Source organism: Phyllobates terribilis, unplaced genomic scaffold, assembly GCF_046119375.1.
Source record: "Phyllobates terribilis strain yellow unplaced genomic scaffold, ASM4611937v1 Scaffold_5__5_contigs__length_657084704, whole genome shotgun sequence".
NCBI lineage: Eukaryota > Metazoa > Chordata > Amphibia > Anura > Dendrobatidae > Phyllobates > Phyllobates terribilis.
In genome coordinates this window covers 527862330-527883165 of record NW_027362765.1, presented here as the reverse complement: position 1 = coordinate 527883165, position 20836 = coordinate 527862330, and the positions used below count along the sequence as shown (strand labels likewise).

The following is a 20836-nucleotide window of genomic DNA, read 5'->3' as shown; positions in this document are numbered from 1 at the left end:
AATGATGGGAAACAGGTACAAACATTGTCTTGACAGGTTTTTATTAATAGAAAACATCTTTTGTTGCACATTTAAACACTTTTGTTGGAACAGTATACAAACAGATTCACATTTCAATGTCACTTTTATTAGGGTTATCGAGTGTATAGCCCATATTTTATATCTCTATTCATTTTTTCAATTTCTGATTTCTTGACATCAGTCCCTAAAAGCTTGTATTTAACAGGATATTCCCAAATCAAGAAATCTAGACAAAGACACAGTTGTTTTTCCAACAAAATCACAAGACAACATACTATGCTGAAATTACACAAATGTTTTTTTTTCTACACATGTATGGAAAGCAATTGCCTTGAAAGATTCTATGTTTAAAGAAAGATGTACAATCCTGTCTCTATAAAGTCCCTGAAAGTATTTATTTTATTTACTGGTTTCCTAGCTTAACATCTTTCAAAATGTAGCGTAATGTTGGAAAATTATTTTCCCATTTTGTAGAATATATCCCTAAACTACTAAAATTTTTTTGAAAGTAGAGAATAGAGTAACCTATATGGACCAGAAAGCATTTTATACTAAGTACAAATGAATATCTTAAGGTTTGTGTTGCCATGGGAACCCGAGTCTTGTATTACCAAATTTAGTTTAAATATAGTTGGACTTTATTCTAAATACCACAACCAAAAAGAGGCATTAGGAAATCCTACCAGCAAATGATCTGAGAAACACAACTTTAAGCCCAACACACACACACACAAATCAGTCTTGCATCATACCTACTCCTTGTATCCACAAAGAGAAGATATGGCATCGCAGAGAAGGCACCTCAAACACAAAATAAAATTAATTGAGTAGAATATACAATTTATTAAAAGCCAAAAGCAATTGTTGTATTCTCAGAATGTCTTGGCGTGTAAACATGTACCACTTCAATTCAAGTGTAGTACCACACCACACCCGAGGACTATATACCAGTGAGGTTTGTATTTTGCCCTAAATTCAAGTCTTCAAAACATTACAGAGAATGGTATTTTATGGAAATATAGTTTTTCTATTGATTACAAATGTGCAACAGGGCAATTTGGTTCATCACACACAATGCCTCTTTCTATTATGGCTACATAACATCGTGCAACAGCTGAAGCGATACCATGCCAAAGACAGCTAAAGCAAAAAAGAAACAAAAAAGAACAAACATGCAATTTAATCTAAACAAAGGTCTATTATTTCTCTATAGATTATTAACCAGAAATAGCCTATTAACCCAGGCTATGGAGTTCGTAGGTACAGAAATACGGATGATATGGAAGTAAGAAATAAAGAGCAGCATGTCCCCCTTTCAGAGGCAAGTCTACCTTGAGCAGAAGGTTAAAGTAATCTGAGACTGGTTACAAGCCTTTGAAAACATATTGAAAGGACAATTGTTAACTAGTGTCCTAGCTACCTGTGTGTTGGAAATAACTCAAACTTTCAGCTCAAAGTTTAGTTAACCATGTGGTGGCAGCAGACAAGGAGAAAAGCAGTTTAGCACCAGCAAGAGATATACATAGAGCACAAGGAGCCTTTTAGGTTCTTCCTCACACCACACTCCTGATTACTTACAGCAAAGGGATACTTATGCCCTTATTCATTTTCATGATTTCAGTACATTGTCTTTTCCTTGTTCGATAATATTGCACCACTTATGGAGATAGATTACAGTTCCATATAGGTTCCCATTATCTACCCATTAAAATGTTGTCGAGACCACCCTGCAATTATCATCTCTGCACAGGACTACCATAGATGTCAATGACTCCTGGTTAGATCATGTCTTTGCTATATATAGATTCACATTTTCAAAATGTTTAAAACTAAATTTAGGTAGAGATCATTTATACTTCTAACTCTCATTAAATATCATCTTCATCTGCCCTATTCAATGCTACAACCCTTATCCATTTCTTTACAGGAGTTCACAGCATTTGCCCTGTGCTATACTGTGCCATAAATGTTTACAGCGTCCCATGATCACCCAGTCGTTTACCAAGTCCTATACTATTCTGTACTATGCTGTAACATTTTAACAATATTATATCTGGGATTATGTTGATACTTTAGAAGAACACAAAGACATTATGCAAAAAGGATTGCCAACACAAGACGAGTTACAGATGTGAAAATTTCTTTTTATTACTATATACAGTTACTTATATTGAAAGCATTTAGGTCCCTATAATGGGAAGTAGATGGACTTTATATTTCCAGCTGGGTATTTAATTTAAGAAGTTTACATGGATAACATTGTTTTTAGTGCTTAATAGCTAAGTGCTTCTGTTCAAATAAAATAGTTCTAAAAGAGCAGATAACAAAGTACATTTGGTTTATTAGTAGTGTTGCACGCTCGAGTCCTAATCAAGTATCTTCGGCGTACTCGCAAAATATGTTCGCATCGCCGTTGCTGCATGTCTCGCGACTGTTTGACAAACAGGCAATCCCTGTATGTGTTGCGGCTATCTAACAGCCGCGAGACATGCAGGCGCAGCGACGTAAACATATTTTGCGAGCACACCAAAGATACTCGGTTAGGACGCGAGTGTGCTCGGATAACGCCTTATCCAAGCATGTTCGCGCAACACTATTTATTAGGAATACCTCCATCTCAGTTTGAACAAATTTAGTGTAAGGCCACGATTTTTGGTATGTTATTTCATGATCTAAATACCTTCATAAAATACACATGCAATGAAATATTAATCTAGTCTCTTCATGTACAGCATCAGATTAGGCTTAAAGCATACCTCCAGTTTCACAATAAAATGATTATAGTACAGGAGTCTGCAGTATAGTCATTTTCCTAAATTACGATTTTTGCTGATAACCTGCAGTGAGGACTGTCTGATGTCTGTGCTGCAGGCAACACTAAAATATGCAACGTCCTACTTGTCACTCTTAGCTCCCGTCTTCCGAAAGGGAAGGAGCCCTGTAAAATGCTATGACGTTCGCTCCCACACTGAAGATAGAATGACAGCAATATATGGATGCTGCATATTTTAGGGTAGTCCACAGCAGAGACTTCAGGCGGTCCATATTGGGGGTTATCAACAAAAATCTCTAATAGGGTCATTTAGAAAAATGATTACACTGCACAATTCTGCACTATAATAATTTTCTTGTGAAACTAAAAGTATGCTTTAATTATTTTTGTAATATTTGTTTTTTTTCTAAATGGACAATAACTAATATTCTGTTTATAATAGTTGTTGGGCTATTAAACCAACCAATAAGAATGTCTAGCTGTGTATGCAGTCAAGAGCCTACTAAGAGATAGATATTAGTATGAACAGTTACATTATCACATGGCACTATTGTTTTACTTATAGTTGTTCAGAATAATCAGAATCTGTATGTATTGTAATTAACTACACTATGTTTATTTTAAAGGGAACCTGTCACCAGAAAAACGCTTCTAACCTGCAGATATGGGGGTTAAACAGCAGGTTGATAGCGTTATTAACCTGCCTGGCGCCCGCAGTTAGCCGAACGCTGACGGGAGAAAATTAACTTTTTTTTCCTCGGCAGAGTTCGGCTTGCAGTCACGGGGCGGCGCTGGCGCGGGCAGCCGGCCCTGATGCAGAGCCAGTGTCAAGTCAGGGCCAGGGGCGCGGTTTCAGCCGCCGCTCTCTATACGCTGCCAGGGGGAATAAAGTTATTCTTCTCCACGCAGCGTTCAGCTAAGTGCGGCACCAGGCAAGTTAATAACGCTGTTAACCTGCAGATTAACCCCATATCTACAGGGTAATAGCGTTTTTTCTGGTGACAGGTTCCCTTTAAGCTTACATAGAGTACTCAGCTAGATTACTGACGTTCAATACTTAATATAACAAATTGCTTGTCTAAGACACGTACAGAAAACACAGTGTGATGCTATTAGTGCCATTACAGTATATAGACAAAAAACATAATAGAAACAAAAAATACCTTTATGGAAAATAAATTTTATTGGCTTGTTTATTTAAAAAAATCCATTTTCAAATGTCTTAATCGGGCAATCTCAGGTAATAGAGGTGGACCAGTGTTTCAGGCTCCCATATATTATTTAGGGTGACAAACAGCTTCAAAGAGTGTCTCTATCTCTGAAATTCTCCATAAATCCATGCATCGCACGGACACTACTTTGACTTATATAGGCACTATGTAATGCTTCATTATCCCTGTGGTGCTGCTGCAGGTGAATTGTACACCTGCTGCCCAATTATCCTTTAAATTAGATGTGTTAATTGGGCTCACATCTTGTGATCAGCTTATCATACAAGGATCCCTCTTACAAAAGGGCTTATTCAAATAGGACAAGACATTTAAGGTAAATTTAATCTTTTTTTACCTTTTTTACTCAGCTTTAAAACTTTTTATTCAGAAGTTGTATAAGATCTTTACATGACTGAGGATACATACATTAACATTTAAAAGCTATTTGAATGGTGGTCCTGTATGTACTAGTTCGTTCCAGTCTATATCTTTTAAAAGCACAACATGGTGCATTTTCAGATGTTAACACATTTTTTTTCACTGACTTAATAAGGATAATACAAAATCTGAATATTGCTGTGAGCAGTGCAACTGTATCCTTATGCCTGCACACAGAACCTGGTTGAATACTAAACTTATAAGTGCTATTTATTTCTCTGCACAAAATCTTATATCGGTGCAGAAAATGTATTCCTTGATGCTTATACCATAGTAAAAACATAAGAAACACATTATTTTGGCTCAAGTCATGTAAGTGCTTTTTGTTCATATAAGGTACATGCTAAACTTCATTTACGAAGCTCTAGAAGAAAATCAGAACGAGAAAGTGCTATGAGTGTTATTACCAAGTACTTCAACATTAAGTCATTATTTTTTAACTAATTTATAAATATGCCATACAACAGCTAAAGACATGTCATAATAATATACAAAATGAGGACAACCAAAGCCATGTCCCTGCACACACTACCAAATACTACCAAAACAAGCTAATCTAGTTTGCAGTGACTATCAGACCAATACATCAGGCTATATAACCCAAAAACCTTGTCTACATTTCATCCCAGCACATAATGAAATGGAATTAAGATTTAGCATGCTCTTATCATATTCCTGAGCCTCTGTAAGCGCTAAACACTTGTGATGCCACACTACTACACTTTACGTCAAGGTTGGCTACTTGAGTCTTTTTAGCAATGTTAATTGGCCATGCCTACTATTACTAATAGATATTGTTATGGCTGAAAGGCAACAGTTTGGGTTCTACAATTTTAAACGGCTAAAGATAGAGAACATGTCCATGGGTTTATATACTCCAGTAGAAACCATAAGAAAAATCTAATAGTTCTACTGAGGAAACCAATTGAAATTTATAGATGGATATGATTCCTCTTCCCCAGTATTATACAGTTCCAGTTTAGTTTCAAGAATTGAGGTGTTTATGCAAGAACTAGGAGTCTAAGCAATCTCTACTATGCAGACTACCACAACTCACATGAAGCATTTACTGTGTCCTAAGTTCTGCAACCCACCACTGTATTCAAGTGGGATCCAGTGGTGAGACAGTCAGTAGCTTGAATAGCAAGACAGCAAAGAAACTGTCCAAAAACCACTCTGTTTATACAAGAGTAAATTAAATAGATACAAAACTCATGTAGCTGTTATCCCTTATTTACAAATTGTTAAAAATGGCACTTGTAAGTTTTCCTCTTATTGGTTTTCATTCTTTTTTCAGAAAGCCTGAGAGCAGTCAATAAAAATGGAAAAGAGAGCTGGAGTTGTGGTCAGTGCTTAAGAAAATCAGTTACAGTAGGTATCGATCTCGTCAGTTTAGAATGAGAAAGTACATCAACTGTAAGTGGGGGAAAAAGGATAACTTGGAGAAAAACACAATATAAATATCAAAAACATACAAAAAGCCTAAGGAAGGGGCATTACATAGAGAAAAGCAAATGGAAGAAGAGACGAAAACCCAAGGTAGAGATATAATTACTTTAAATACATAATTAAAAGAACACTGTGCTGGGTCATGTTAAAGTAATCATATTTAGCCTTGATCTATATTTGTTGTTGATTTGTTAATTATTTTAGAAAACGTCATCCTTTCTATGGTTGTTGTATTAGCCACTCCTGTAGCTTCCATCCCCAGTACGTAGTTGACGAGCTGTTATGGTCTCTTTTGATACTCTCTTGCAGTCACTGGCAAGGCCCAAAAAGTACATCAAATTTATAAAGCATGTGGTGAGGTTGTACCGAATTCCAAATTCACTGGCAGTATAGTCATAGGGGAAAGTGTGATGGTAATTATGAAAGCCTTCACCTGGAAAGAGAGAACACAAATTAGCGAGTGCCCAGACAACCAAAAAATACATCTGACATTCACAACGGTCTGGAAAATTTATCATTAATGTAAAATAAATGTTCAAAACAAGCACAGGCACTCTAGATGCACAGTGCACCTATCTCTGCCTCCTCATCCCTGATTAACGGCTCTGGTTTTACAAGATGTAATCCAGCGCTTCTTTACAATGGTAACTTCTTTATTTCATCATGATAGATCTACACATAGACAAATAAAAGCCAGAGCTGAAAAGCTACACATTTTGATCTTTATCAGTTCTAACTCATGTTAGAAAAGGAAGCTCCCATTTCTAAGTGACCTTTGTTCCTTAACTATAATGCATTCTGCAGATGGGCTCCAATTATGAGGCTAGACAAAATTTCCCCTGTATTTTGTTCATATGCTAATGCTTACATATATGTGGTGCAGTTATGGCACAACTGAAATTCATTGTTAGGTAGAATCTCCTTGTATAAGAATTGTGCTATAAATTACATAAAAGATTTTTATTTTGCAGTATTAATGTATGTCAATCACTCTGATACTTTAGTTGTCAATAGTCACTTTTAAAATGAGAGGTATTTCTCCACTAAGCATGGAGTCATAATGTTTACACAAGGACAAAACCCAACAGGCTGTGGTTAGTACCTACAGTATAACAGGAGATATTACAGGGACCAAATCATAGGAACTGATTGTTAAGTAAACATAGCAGAGGAGCACAGGTCACGAATTGAATAAAATACAACTGCAAGTCTAGTCTCTTTTTCATGGAGCTATGACAACATAGACACGGAAGCAATTATTTGCTGATAGCAATATCACAGTATCAGCATTTAACCAATATGATAAGCAATCTAAGTGTTTATAGGAAAAGACTTAAAACCTTATAATTCATAGAGCTAATACTATACAGTGGAAAGCAGCTAAGGATAAAGTTACACTGTTGCATAAGAATAGATTAATAATATGATTGTTTTAGGTATATTCTAAGAAAATATGCTGGCTATTAGTTGGCATATGCATTTAATAAAAGTTAAGCAAATTTGCAGTTTTCAGTGGGATTGATCTGCAAGGAAGCCATACATTTTATATAGCTGACCAAGCTTGTTGGCCAATGGCTGCTTCTCCCCCCTTTCAAATAATACAGAGAAGGAAAAAATAGGGAAAGGTGTCTGGATGCAGCTTATGTCCTATAAGAACAAATGGATTGGGCATTTTAATAATGAGTTGGAGCACTATGCAAACATTAGATGTTAGACCAGTCCCGACAAAATTGTTGGGTTTTCTGACATCCATCTAATGGATATGATAACTTTTATGTATACAGGGACCTCTCCACCCAGATGTTGGGGTTGGGAGGGATAAAATAAGTACTGAACATGCTCCATCCTTTTTTCCACAGAAAATTAGCATGTAAACAGAGGGGTCTAGCATTTGCTCACTAACTCTAACAAGTGAAATTAGACATGCAGGACTAAGCCTACAATGTATGTTTTTAGGAGTCATCCACTATGGTGGTCATATGGGTGTTCTGCCCGTTGTACTCTTGTGTATATGACTAGCTATAAACACTTTATATGGTATTTTCTGACAACGTGATTTTAAAGCAAAACTTTTCTTTCACTGCTACTAATGAATGCAGACCATTACACTAGAAAGCTGGTATAATTGCCTTTCTGGTAAAGCTACTAATCATATATAGGGGGAAGAGAAAATTATAAGCATTTCATAATGTTGAAATAAGTAAATGTTCATCCAGAAGGGACGTGAATGAGCTAAGCCAGAGTCAGTGCCGAGGAAGTGCAAGATTGGTGGACTGTACAGTCACGTTCCTACCCCTGAAGCCACCTATCGCGTTGTAATATAGTGTGAACAAGGTTATGCGTCTTTTATATATATACGGTAATGTGTAATGCACAAGCAATGTATAGTAATATAGGATGTGATAGAGGAAGGTATAGTATAAGTACTGATTGTGTAATATAAAAGGCATAGTGTACAGTGTAGGATTAAGGACATAGGATAGATAGTGACTATAGGTTAAGCATTATAAGTGTAATGGAGAGACCTGAAAATGGCTGTCCACCAACGTTCACCATCCAACCTAACGGAACTGGAGAGGATCTGCAAGGAATAATGGCAGAGGATCCCCAAATCCAGGTGTGAAAAACTTGTTGCATCATTCCCAAGAAGACTCATGGCTGTACTAGCTCAAAAGGGTAATTCTACTCAAGACTGAGCAAAGGGTCTGAATACTTAGGACCATGTGATATTTCAGTTTTTCTTTTTTAATAAATGTGCAAAAATTTCTACATTTCTGTTTTTTTTTTCAGTCAAGATGGGGTGCAGATTGTACTTTAATGAGAAAAAAATGAACTTTTTAGAATTTACCAAATGGCTGCAATGAAACGAAGAGTGAAAAATTTAAAGGGGTCTGAATACTTTCCATACCCACTGTATTTAATGGATAGAGTGTGATAAGTAAAATGTAGGGACAGACATAGTTACATTTTGGGACTATCTCATAGTGGGAGGGACAAGCCCCAGGAAAAAGAGACTGCTTCCTTGTAGCAGTCAGATAAGGAAGTACAGTAACTAAGGTCAAGTTCAAGGGCAGTGGTCTGCCAGTGCCAGCAAGGATCTATCGTTCATGGCAGTGAAAGGCCTTACTGGAATCACTTGCGGATATTCCTGCAACGTCTGGAGCTCAAGGCTTGGTACAGGTACTATGGAGAGTGCCTTATCCCCTGGCGTACAGGGGACAGTGGACATGGAACCCCGTGAAGGGAAGGTAATGGATCCCAGGTATACTGCGGGACTGGACGGGAAATTCGTGGGGCTGAAGGAACCTGTAAGAGTAGGGATAGTCCAGGAGGAATGGATAGCGATGCTGAAAACTTACTGTATTAAGGAACCAAGAAATAAGAAGTGTTGTGTCCGATACTGCGTGTTACAATCTGATGAACTTGAACTGTCCAGTAAACTTTTGGTTGTTAAAACAAAGCGGGTGGTCCTTGATCTATGTGCAACATGGCACATTGGTACTGCCCACGGTCACTTTACAGAAGAGCCCCACTAACTGTATTAGTACCGTAACTGTGTGCTATTCTGACTTTTCAACCTTGTTAATGCTAAATAAAACTCACGTTTTGCAAAACATACACACACTAAATAGGTTGATCTTCAAGTACATCAATATCTTTGTTTACTTGATCAGTTTAACTTTTAGAGTAAAGACACTTTTCCTTTTTAGCTAATTGCTTATATAGTAAAGACTTGGGTCATAGGTGGTAGAGATCTAAAGTAAGCAGGAAGGGTCTGGTAGCAGCTCACTTCATACTAAGGCCACATGCATGCATGGGCAAACCAAGTGTGCATGTGTTTGAGGGGTTCGAAGGGAGAGCTTTTAGCCAAAACAGCTATTACAGGTTTATGGTCAGCTTGACTGAAAATTATTTTCTTCACCTCGCTCTAGAGCAAATTTAGCAATATTGCCTAGACTTTGAATAAACTGAAACAGCAAATGTTTGTAAACTGATGGTATCAGTGTAGACAAGATAAGCATACAGTTGTATGACCAGACACTGGCTTATGTCCACATGTTCAGTGAGCAATTCAAAAATATTGTCCATTGCCAAGTTGCTATGAGATGGAACTGTGCTTTGTATTAAAGAAACACTGCACCTCACAATAAAACGAACAATAAATGCATAATGCATGGTGAAAATATTTGTTCTCTCTAGTGCAGATCCTCTAGTTACCAGTCCTCTCTTCATTTATGTAAAATGGCTAATATTATTTATGCTCAGTGTGCTCTGGAAGTCTGAGATCCAGAATCTGCTCTTAGGCTGTGTGCCCACGATGCGTTTTTTAAGCGTTTCCGCAGCGGCAAAAACGCTGCAGAAAAGCTTAAAAAACGCATGGTAGAAGACCTGCCATGTTCCCCAAAGATAATCAGCATGTGCTGTGCACAATTGCGTGAAAAAAAGCAACACTACCAATTATTTTGCGGAAGAGCTGCGCTTTCGCCGCCATTGACTTGCATTGGAATGCATGGATTACATATCACTGCATGTGTAGATGCGCATTCCATGCGTTTCAATGTGCGGATGGTACCGGGGCTGGAGGACAGGAGACTCTCCTCCGGACCCGGGTACCATAGAACCTGTAAAAAAAAGAATAAAATAAAAAATAAATATTATATTTACCTTCTGATGGCCCCCGCTGCGCTCGTCCTCCCTTGCCGGCAACTCGCGATGGACTGAAGGACCTGCGCTGACGTCATAGTCATGTCACGGTAGGTCCTTCAGTGCAGTGTACTGCGAGCTGCCGGCAAGGGAGAACGGAGTGAAGCAAGACTCCGGGGGCCATCAGAAGGTAAGTATAGATTTATTTTTTACCATTCTTTACGGCCACACTATATAAATCCATGCCGTTTGTATGGATTGATATAGTGTGACCAAGTTGACAAGCACTTTCCAAGTGATGCTAAAATCGCTTGGAAAGCGCTTGTCAACCCGCATGCGGAAATGCATGTGAAGAACGCTTGACATCCGCATGTCCCTGGCAGGAAAAACGCATGTACAATCCGCATGTACAATCCGCATGTACAATCCGCATGTACAATCCGCATGTACAATCCTCATGTACAATCCGCATGTACAATCCTCATGTACAATCCACATGTACAATCCACATGCGTTTTTTCTGCCAGGGAGATGCAGAAACGCGCAGGAAAAAATCCTGAGCATTTCTGCATCGTGGGCACATAGCCTTAGATGGATTAGCAAAGAGCAGGGGGAGTATCTCAGACTTCCAGAACACACTGTGCACACTGGAAGAGGGTAGACTGAGTACCAGAGTAGACTGAGAATCCAGCAGAAAGATTAAAAATGAAACCACCAGTTATTTTAACTATGCATTATACACTCATTATGAAGGTTTTATTGTGATGTGGATGGTCCATTTAAACTCGTGTATCTCAAGAGATTGTTGAGTTCTTGAATCTAAAAGCCCTCATACACATTAGATGGTTTGGCAGATTGTTTGACTGGCAACTATCTCAGCCATCTCTGCCATACAGAGGAGGACTCGTTCTGCCGAGTGCTCCTGTGTTCTCAATGAGAGAGGTGCTGCTAGACTTATTTGGCGGTGACTTATCTCAGGGAGTTCAAAAAGATCGGCAGTCCAAAATTAGGCATGCTGGATCCTTAACTCCCTCGACAATCAAATGTCCAGGGCCCCCATGCTCAGTAGACTGATAATGATTGGTTGGGCTGACATTAGTTTCATGTATATGGGGGGCTTAAAACTCATTTTCCACCAATAAAACTCATTTTCCACCAACTGCCTGATAAACTATGGTATTTGTAGTAAATTGTCTGTGGACTGTGTTTTGTCAGGTACATTACGATTTATTGTGCTCAAATACTTAGCTCATACGATTAAGTATGGCTGATAAAACATACAATGTCTGAATAACATACAAAACTCACCAATTGCTCCTAATGCAACAAATCTGTTTTCTCTGGGGTTAATGTTCTTGTCATATGGTCGGTTTCCATACATATGAGCCGCACTGTTCACTAGCCATGTTGCATTCAGTACTAATGCATATCGCAGAAGGCAGGGTACATAAAATGCTGTGTACAATGATTCACCCCAGAAATACCAAGGAACCACAGTGGGAACTACGAAGCACATCAGCAGGATCAATTTCTTGTAGTGTCTAATGGAAAGAACAGAAATAATATGATTAATAACTGCGCTATACCTTTGAATCATACAGAACATCAAGTTTGGTTTTAAATGTCGATATATAAGACGCCTTTATACTTTTGGGCAAATTGAGTCTGTTGATGATAAAAGAAGACTTTGGTATAAATACTACATTATAATTGTTTTGCTGCTAGACCATTTATATTCTGGCTAACCAGTTACTTGTGACCACAGAACAATGTTCCTATTCAGGAGGATACAGAACTTTGGAACACTTCTACAGTTCTGCTCAGCAGGAATTCATTCTGAGATTCTTTTTAGATGTGATTTTACTCATGCTTTTAGGAGGCTATAAACACATGATGCCTCAGAAAAACATTTCAATTTTCAACAATATACAGTTATATTATTGGCAATATTTATGTAGAAAACATTTTCATCAAGATGTACATTATTTATGCTATTAATCTTTTAGCTGCACTAGCTGGCTGCAACTGAAAGCCCCCATACACGAGATGTCCAATTCTTCAGCCGACAGCCATCTCGGCCATATCTTCCATATACAGGAGCTCGCTCCTGTGTTCTCTATGAAAAAGCGGCAACAGACAATTCTGCTGGCGGCTTATCTCCGGGAGAACAAAACAATTGGCAGTGCAAAATCAGACATGCCGGATCGACATCTCCCATGACAATCATTAAGCCGCTGCCCCCATACACATTAGAGAATCATCCAAACTTTTTGAAATGGATGGGTACATTGGACATTCTGATAAATGGACATTCTGATTTAGTCAGAAACTTGTACAGAAGGATCTGACCCTCTGTTCATGCAAAAGGATTATTCTATGTAAATGTACATTTAAACTGTAAGACTATTACGAACAAGTGTTCCTAGGAATGCTCGTTTCACTATAATCTTGCAGTCTGAAAAGGTTGCCGATCACCTGACGAACGAGCAAAACGCTTGTTTTTTGGGTAAAATGATCCTTTGTGCTCCATCTGAAGTAAAGTCAGCCTGGGTAAACAATCTATTAAATGACCACTGATCAGCAAATAAGCAGCTTATCGGGGATCGTATAGTGCCCCCAGGTGAGCCCGTATAAATGGATCCTAAAGCCCCCGTCTCACATAACGACGCACCAGCGATCCCGACAACGATGTGACCTGGCCGGTATCGCTGGTGCGTCGCTAAGTGATCGCTGGTGAGCTGTCCAACAGGCAGGCTCACCAGCGATCAGGGGAGCAGCGACATCGTGGAAATAATCTTTCCACGATGTCCTGCTCCTGGTTACCAGCCTGCTGCTGAAGCAGGAGCAGGCTGGTAACCATGATAAACAGCGGGTTACTAGGGGCACACGCGCACTTAGTAACCCGCTGTTTATCATGGTTACCACTCTGCTACGGTGAGCGGGAGGTTACCGCTCACCGTAGCAGAGTGGTAACCATGATAAACAGCGGGTTACTAAGTGCGCGTGTGCCCCTAGTAACCCGCTGTTTATCATGGTTACCAGCCTGATCGCTGGTCACACACAGCGATGTGTGCTGACCAGCCGGAGGGCAAGGACCAAAAAATGGTCCAGGACATTTTGCAGCGATCAGCGACCTCACAGCAGGGGCCTGATCGCTGCAAAGTGTCACACATAACGACATCGCTGGTGAGGTCGCTGTTGCGTCACCAAAACCGTGACTCCGCAGCGATCTTGCTAGCGATCTCGCTATGTGAGACGGGGGCTTAAGGCTCTTTTCACATTGCATCTGGGCCTTCTATCAGACATATCCATTAAGAATATTGCTAGACTATTTCTGAAAAACAACACTGACCTATGCTACTGTGTAGTTACTCAATGACATACGCCAATCATTGGCCATAGTTTTAAAAAATATATACTTTTTTAAACCTTATCAGGTGAATGGGACACTATGAATATTTTTCCAGGCACATACACCTGGATGAGTGTTCATGTGTTTTTAATTGGGAGAGAGGAGAAAGTTGCTGCCAGACACATTCAAATTACATAGTCCTTCTCTCCCCCAAACCATAGGGGTCCTTAAAGCTCCTTGTGCCTGTCTCTGTTTGGTGTATTGTGGCTATATGGTGTTCTAATACTATAAGCCTTCAAGGGGTAATGAGGGGAGATAACATTTTTTTTACTGTCCCTGCCCGCATAAACCATAAAGATGAGATGCCCAGTGCACTTCTATTAACTTTAAAACACTTGTAGTTTAGTGTGGCAGGAGCTGCTCCTCACTGCTCCTCCCTCCCGTCAGGGACAATACTTCACACACCAGCAAGGCCTGCAACTGGCTTTTAATAGCAGCAACACTCCTTCACTGCAGCCCGAGATGAGGGGGCGTGGCTTTTCCCCTGGCTTCTAGTAGTAGCCAGCCCCCTGATAATGTCTCCTTCACTGCAGTGCTACTAGCAGGGAGCAGGCCATGCCCCATCACCTCGGACTGTAGACATGGAGTCATTATCAGGGGGCTGGTGCAACAGCAGCTGCTTTTCACTGCTCACCCCTCAGTCTTGGACATTAAAGCAGTGTGCAGCTCAATGCTGTTACTATCAGCCAATCTCCTGATAATAGCTGTTTCTCTGCAGAGAAAAGGGAGCAGGCCACCCCCTCTTCTCGGATGGGCTGTTACTGACAGCGGGGAGCTTCTCATTGCTAATGTCCCAGGTGGGAGCAGTGAGGAGCAGCTCCTGTCACACTGAATTACAAGTGTTACTAAGATAATAGAACTACACTGGGCATCTCATCTTTATAGTTTATGAGGCAGGGACAGTACAATTTTTTTTTATTTCCCCAGAGTACTCCTTTAAGGCGTGTTGTGTACTCTTCCCAGTGCTGTATGTAAAGGATCTTTATTTCTACTAGAAGCAACGCATTGTCCATACAGCATGCCATGATTTTATTTATCATAAGGAAACGTATAAGAAAAAAAAACCTCCATATGACTCTCTATACTTGGAAACCTATTAGCTACGGAAGGTCAGGTATTGAACTATTTTATATACAATGCATAGTGTTTGACATAAAGCACCAATTTCAGATATCTTACCTCCTCTGGAACATTATCACTTTATCTGCATGAAGATCACTTAAATCGAGCTTCTTGCCTTTTTCTAGTACATCTGGGTGTTTCCTCACCAGCAGCCAACCAATGTGGGCAAAGAAGAAACCTCTCATTGCGTTATGAGGGTCTGCATCAGTTTCGGAATACTTGTGATGTGCACGGTGGTCTCTGGCCCATTCATATATGTCATTCTAGAACAATGGAAATTAAAAGAAAAATATTAACTAAGGCACAATGTAAATAGGAAGTCTAATGTACTTTAGGTCTCTTTAAACTAGTTTATTGAGATCCCAGACTGGTGGCATGACCCTGCCATTCTAAGGACTTTTCACTCCCTCCTATTACTAGAGCTGAGGCAAAAACCTCAGGGCTGCTACACTCACTGGCATGTCAGGCTGGGCTCTGCCTGGGCACACGATCATGTTTGGCATTTCCTACCAGCTGCCAACCAGGTGCACAACATAACATGTCACATAAACAAGACAATGACAAAAAAATGTAAGATATAGGACATCATTTTGTTAGTAAATCATTAACAATTGAGTGAATATTAATATAGCCTGAAATTATATAAATAAAAGGGGACACTTTTTAACCTCCAAAGAACAATTATGTGTACTTGTTTTTTAATCAACTAAGCCAAGTCCCTTGATGAACCTCCTGTACAGGGGCTAAAATAGTAACATCAACAACTAAATTATATGTATTATGAAAATTAAATAATTGTTTTCATTGCCTTGTAGAAAGTTATTATTATAACTGAAGTTGTTTACGTCCTATATAGGCTGAACGGCGGTAGTAGGTTGTGCGTAAAGGGAATGTGTAATCAGAAAACTATTGTTTAAATTAGGCTTTTGTGTTAAATACATTTTTTTTTTACATTTTTGGTATTTTTTTTATATCCTGATCTGTATTAAAAATAAAAATATGAAATCTTGCAATGCTCACATTGGCCACTAGTGCTTTTTTAGACTCTAACTTTCTGTTTTTATTCAGGAAATCCACGTATAGATTAGCAGTAATGAATAGACTCAACCCTATAAGTCTGTGCAATAGTCATTGTGAAGGGAGGGGGGGGCACGGTTAGATTGATGCTCTGTAGTCTTACATTGTAAAAGAGACTTCCAGCTCACACATAAATCGCAATGTGATCCGGAGAGTCCGAATTTCCATCACGGGACTCAAAAATGTAGCACAACGGTGCTAGAAACTGGAGAATACAGCAATCAGTGAGTATATTAATGCACTGACACTACACTACACTAAATGTTTCAGATGGTAATACCTGTGGTGGTAATACCTGTTTAATCAGATAAAAGTTAAAAATAGGAAGACAGCTCTGACTAACTACATTACGTCATTAGACTTGGCCTAAGAGGCATGTCATTTCTATGGAGGGAGGAAGATTATTGGCTGCAAAGTGCACAGGGTGCTACTTTTGTCAGGGAAGCCTATGAAATAGGATAGGTTGAAATCCAATCTGTCCATGACCCAGTGGAGAAAGTTATGATATTCCCATTTATTACTGGATGAAATTTGCAGAATGATCCAACAAACATCTGATGGTTGCTAGCTTACCACAGGTAAAGTTTAATTCATAAGGGGCTTGCCATAGAGCAGATGAATTGTAATCTCTGGTAAATTGGAGGAATAAATTACTACTGTGGTTTCTTTAGTTATATGTAGTCCTATAACTTTACTAAGGGTCTAAGAAAATATTTACCTGAAATGCCATAGTGTTGGAAACTGTCAGAAATATCCTTAGAGGCAGCTTGGCTTTAAAGGATCGATGGCTCCAGAGGCGATGGGCACCAGCAGTCACTCCCAGAGCACTCAACATGAAACACAAGACGGCTGCGGGAATAATTCGATTAATTACTGGCAAGGACATAGGGTAGGCATATGTGAGTCAGAAGCTGATGTTAAACTTCAGTTCCAAGTCAGTTAAAGAGGAAGTCTAAAATCTGAAAAAAATGGCTGCTTTCTTCTATAAACAGTGCTTTATGGGTCCTGTCTGGTATTGTAGCTCAACCATACCGAAATGAACAAAACTGAGCAGCTATAACACACAAAGAACCTGTGGATGGGTGGGGAACTATTTACAGAAGAAAGCAGCCATGTCTTTATAACATAGCTAGTTATTTTTTGAAAGTTTAGGGCATTTTTCATGTTTTTTGAGTTACATCATAGAAAAGCATTTTCCCCCAAGGGTTATCTGCAATTATCTACTTTAAATAAATGTTATGCCTTTTAAAAGCAGAAAGATTTACAAAAGGTTTCAGACATCTGGAAACCTACAAAAGTATAATTTTCTTCACATTAAAAAGATAGAAACCCACATATTATAAGGAGAAAACACATTTTAGCTACTTTGTCCAAACACAAAAATGCATAAGCAAAAAATAAAGATATTTAGGACAACCATTAAGCTGACATAAGGTTTGTACATGTTTCCCAGCTAAACAAGAACTGCTTTCTCATTAAAATAGGAAGAGCTGAATAACTGTATTAGCAGGATAATGCATCAAACAATTGAGATGCTGGGATACCAGGATAATACAATCCACTAGTTCTTTGTGGACAATGACTATATAACCTTGTGGTCATTTGTTACATTTTATATGGCTTTATCAAATTCAAATTTATAGGGTCTTTCATAACTTGTTTTTTAGAACACGCTACTTTAATGCAGCCATTTCAATTGTAGTTTTTTAGTTAAGTAAATGCATTGGCAGGTAGTAGAACACAGTAGAGTTCTGTATAAAGGCTTTAAAATCTATATTTTAATAGGGGCTACATGACTACTTTGTGTGAACTGCCCAAATAGTCTTAGTCAGTTACTACAACAGCAGTGGCATATACAGAAGAATGGCACTCAAAATATACTACTCCTTGTAGTGAATTTGGACAAGATGGATTGGACATTGTTCTCCCTCTATTCTTTCAAAAACACATCCATTTGACCAGTCCTTGAGTAGAAGGGTAGTCTTGCACAAGTTCATACCAATTATCTGACTTGACTCCCTTTTTCCATGGGTTCCATAGCAGCACATAGGCGGCATCAGCTCTGCAGTATATATACCTTTGTTGCACTCCTATTTTGAATCCCAGTTAATATTGTTGTTCTCAATTATGGAAACAATGTCCCTTTAACCCAAGACAAAGGATTTCTATCATTATTTGCTATAATAATAATAATTAATAATAATAATCTTTTAAGCTTTGCCTAGAATGGATGTTGATTTCCCTTCTCTGAAACTGGGCCAGCTTCTGCTTAATAAATAATAATGTACACTTTATTATGTTTCTTTTTTGATCAGCGTAAACAACCAATAGTTCCAAACGATGCAATCGACTGACATTGCACTGGTAAAAATCAATGCTCTTAAGGTTGCATGAATATGTTACTTACATGGCCCTTGTCATTTTGCCTGAAAAATACTTCTAAGCCCCCTACATACTGCAAATGATTTGGCAAATACAAACAGCAACAACTACATGCTAGAAAAATCAAATTGCTTGTTTCCACTTGAACTCAAGTTATAATGAGATACTTGCTGTCAACACTAATTAAATTTACTTAAATTTTCTAGATGCTTAATAAGGCAAAACAAGTCACATGACACGTGCACAGTGCTCCTTATTAAAATGGATAGTGTAGACAACTAGTCAATAAACTTTTAGGAGAAGACAAAAGGACAGTAAACACTAGTACCCTAAAAGAGAATTTTTATTTTGCTAATATGAATTGAGTTTTCAGATAATATAACCTGGAAGTCTACCGGTCTACCGATCTTTTCACACCTGTGTTGAAAACTCCAAACACCTTAGCAGAAGTAGCTAGATCCTATTTTAAAACAATGAAATCTTTTGAGTGGCATTGATATCCATTGTGCATCTTGTCAGGTACAGGGTTGATTCTTCCATTATAAATAAAAGCCACTATGCTGATGTATAAAGCTTAATTTAATAATCACTAAATATTGCAGCAAAAGAAAACAGCACTGTGTAAGCGCTAAGACACTTACAGAGTGCTGTATTCAGACCCCTTTATATTTTTCACTCTTTGTTTCATTGCAGCCATTTGGTAAATTCTAAAAAAGTTAATTTTTTTCTCATTAAAGTACACTCTGCACCCTATCTTGACTGAAAAAAAAAACAGAAATGTAGAAATTTTTGCAAATTTATTAAAAAAGAAAAACTGAAATATCACATGGTCATAAGTATTCAGACCCTTTCCTCAGTATTGAGTAGAAGCACCCTATTGAGCTAGTACAGCCATGAGTCTTCTTGGGAATGATGCAAAAAGTTTTCACACATGGATTTGGGGATCCTCTGCCATTCTTCCTTGCAGATCCTCTCCAGTTCGGTCAGGTTGGATGGTGAACGTTGGTGGACAGACATTTTCAGGTCTATCCAGAGATACTCAATTGGGTTTAGGTCAGGGCTCTGCCTGGGCCAGTCAAGAATGGTCACAGAGTTGTTCTGAAGCCACTCCTTTGCTATTTTAGCTGTGTGCTTAGGGTCATTGTCTTGTTGGAAGGTGAACCTTTGGCCAAGTCTGAGGTCCAGAATACTCTGGAACAGGTTTTCATCCAGGATATCTCTGTACTTGGCCACATTCATGTTTCCTTCAATTGCAACCAGTCGCCCTGTCCCTGCAGCTGAAAAACACCCCCATAGCATGATGCTGCCTTCACTATGTTTCACTGTTGGGATTGTATTGGGCAGGTGATGAGCAGTGCCTGGTTTTCTAAACACATACCGCTTAGAATCTTATTTCTCATAGTCTGGGAATCCTTCATGTGTTTTTGAGCAAACTCTATGCGAACTTTCATATGTCTTGCACTGAGGAGAGGCTTCCGTCGGGCCACTCTGCCATAAAGGTCCGACTGGTGAAGGGCTGCAGTGATAGTTGACTTTGTGGAACTTTGCCCCATCTCTCTACTGCATCTCTGGAGCTCAGCCACAGTGATCTTGGGGTTCTTCTTTACCTCTCTCACCAAGGCTCTTCTCCCACGATTACTCAGTTTGGCTGGACGGCCAGGTCTAGGAAGACTTCTGGTGGTCCTAAACTTCTTCCATTTAAGGATTATGGAGGCCACTGTGCTCCAAATCAAGTCATATCAGTTTAAGTAAACACAGCTGGACTCCAATGAAGGAGTAGAACCATCTCAAGGAGGATCACAAGGAAATGGACAGTATGTGACTTAAATATAAGTGTCTGAGCAAAGGTTCTGAATACTTATGACCATGTGATATTTCAGTTTTTCTTTTTTAATAAATTTGCAAACATTTCTACATTTCTGTTTTTTTTCAGTCAAGGTGGGGTGCACAGTGTACTTTAATGAGAAAAAAAAATGAACTTTTTAGAATTTACCAAATGGCTGCAATGAAACAAAGAGTGAAAAATTTAAAGGGGTCTGAACACTTTCCGTACCCACTGTATATTGTTCAGTCATAATAGATTGCACATGTTCACACTTGCTTCATTCTGTTCAGAGGTGCTGTTTAGTTTTGTGTTTTTGTTTTTGCAAATAATGTAGAACGTAAAGACTGAAAATACAACCCAATATCTGATACCGGTGGCGTTCCGCAAATGGCGGCAGGCCACAACACTGCTATAGAGCCCGAGAGCATCGGGCCCCCCCTCCGGACAGCCGGCGCCGCCCCTCATTGAAAGCAATGATGATG

General features: G+C 39.0%; 1 protein-coding gene across 2 annotated transcripts in view; it reads right to left on the bottom strand.

Moving 5' to 3' along the window:
* Window positions 1-3954: 3954 nt before the first annotated feature.
* The window catches only part of SCD (stearoyl-CoA desaturase), a 36594-nt gene continuing 19712 nt past the window's right edge, over window positions 3955-20836 (bottom strand). For both annotated transcript variants that reach the window (XM_073685741.1, XM_073685740.1), the window contains exons 3-6: window positions 16866-16996; window positions 15128-15333; window positions 11845-12077; window positions 3955-6325 (exon numbers count right to left, since the gene is read on the bottom strand). In XM_073685741.1, the coding sequence (XP_073541842.1) occupies window positions 6126-6325; window positions 11845-12077; window positions 15128-15333; window positions 16866-16996 (770 nt within the window). In that variant the 3' untranslated portion in view covers window positions 3955-6125. The remainder of the gene's footprint in view (window positions 6326-11844; window positions 12078-15127; window positions 15334-16865; window positions 16997-20836) is intronic.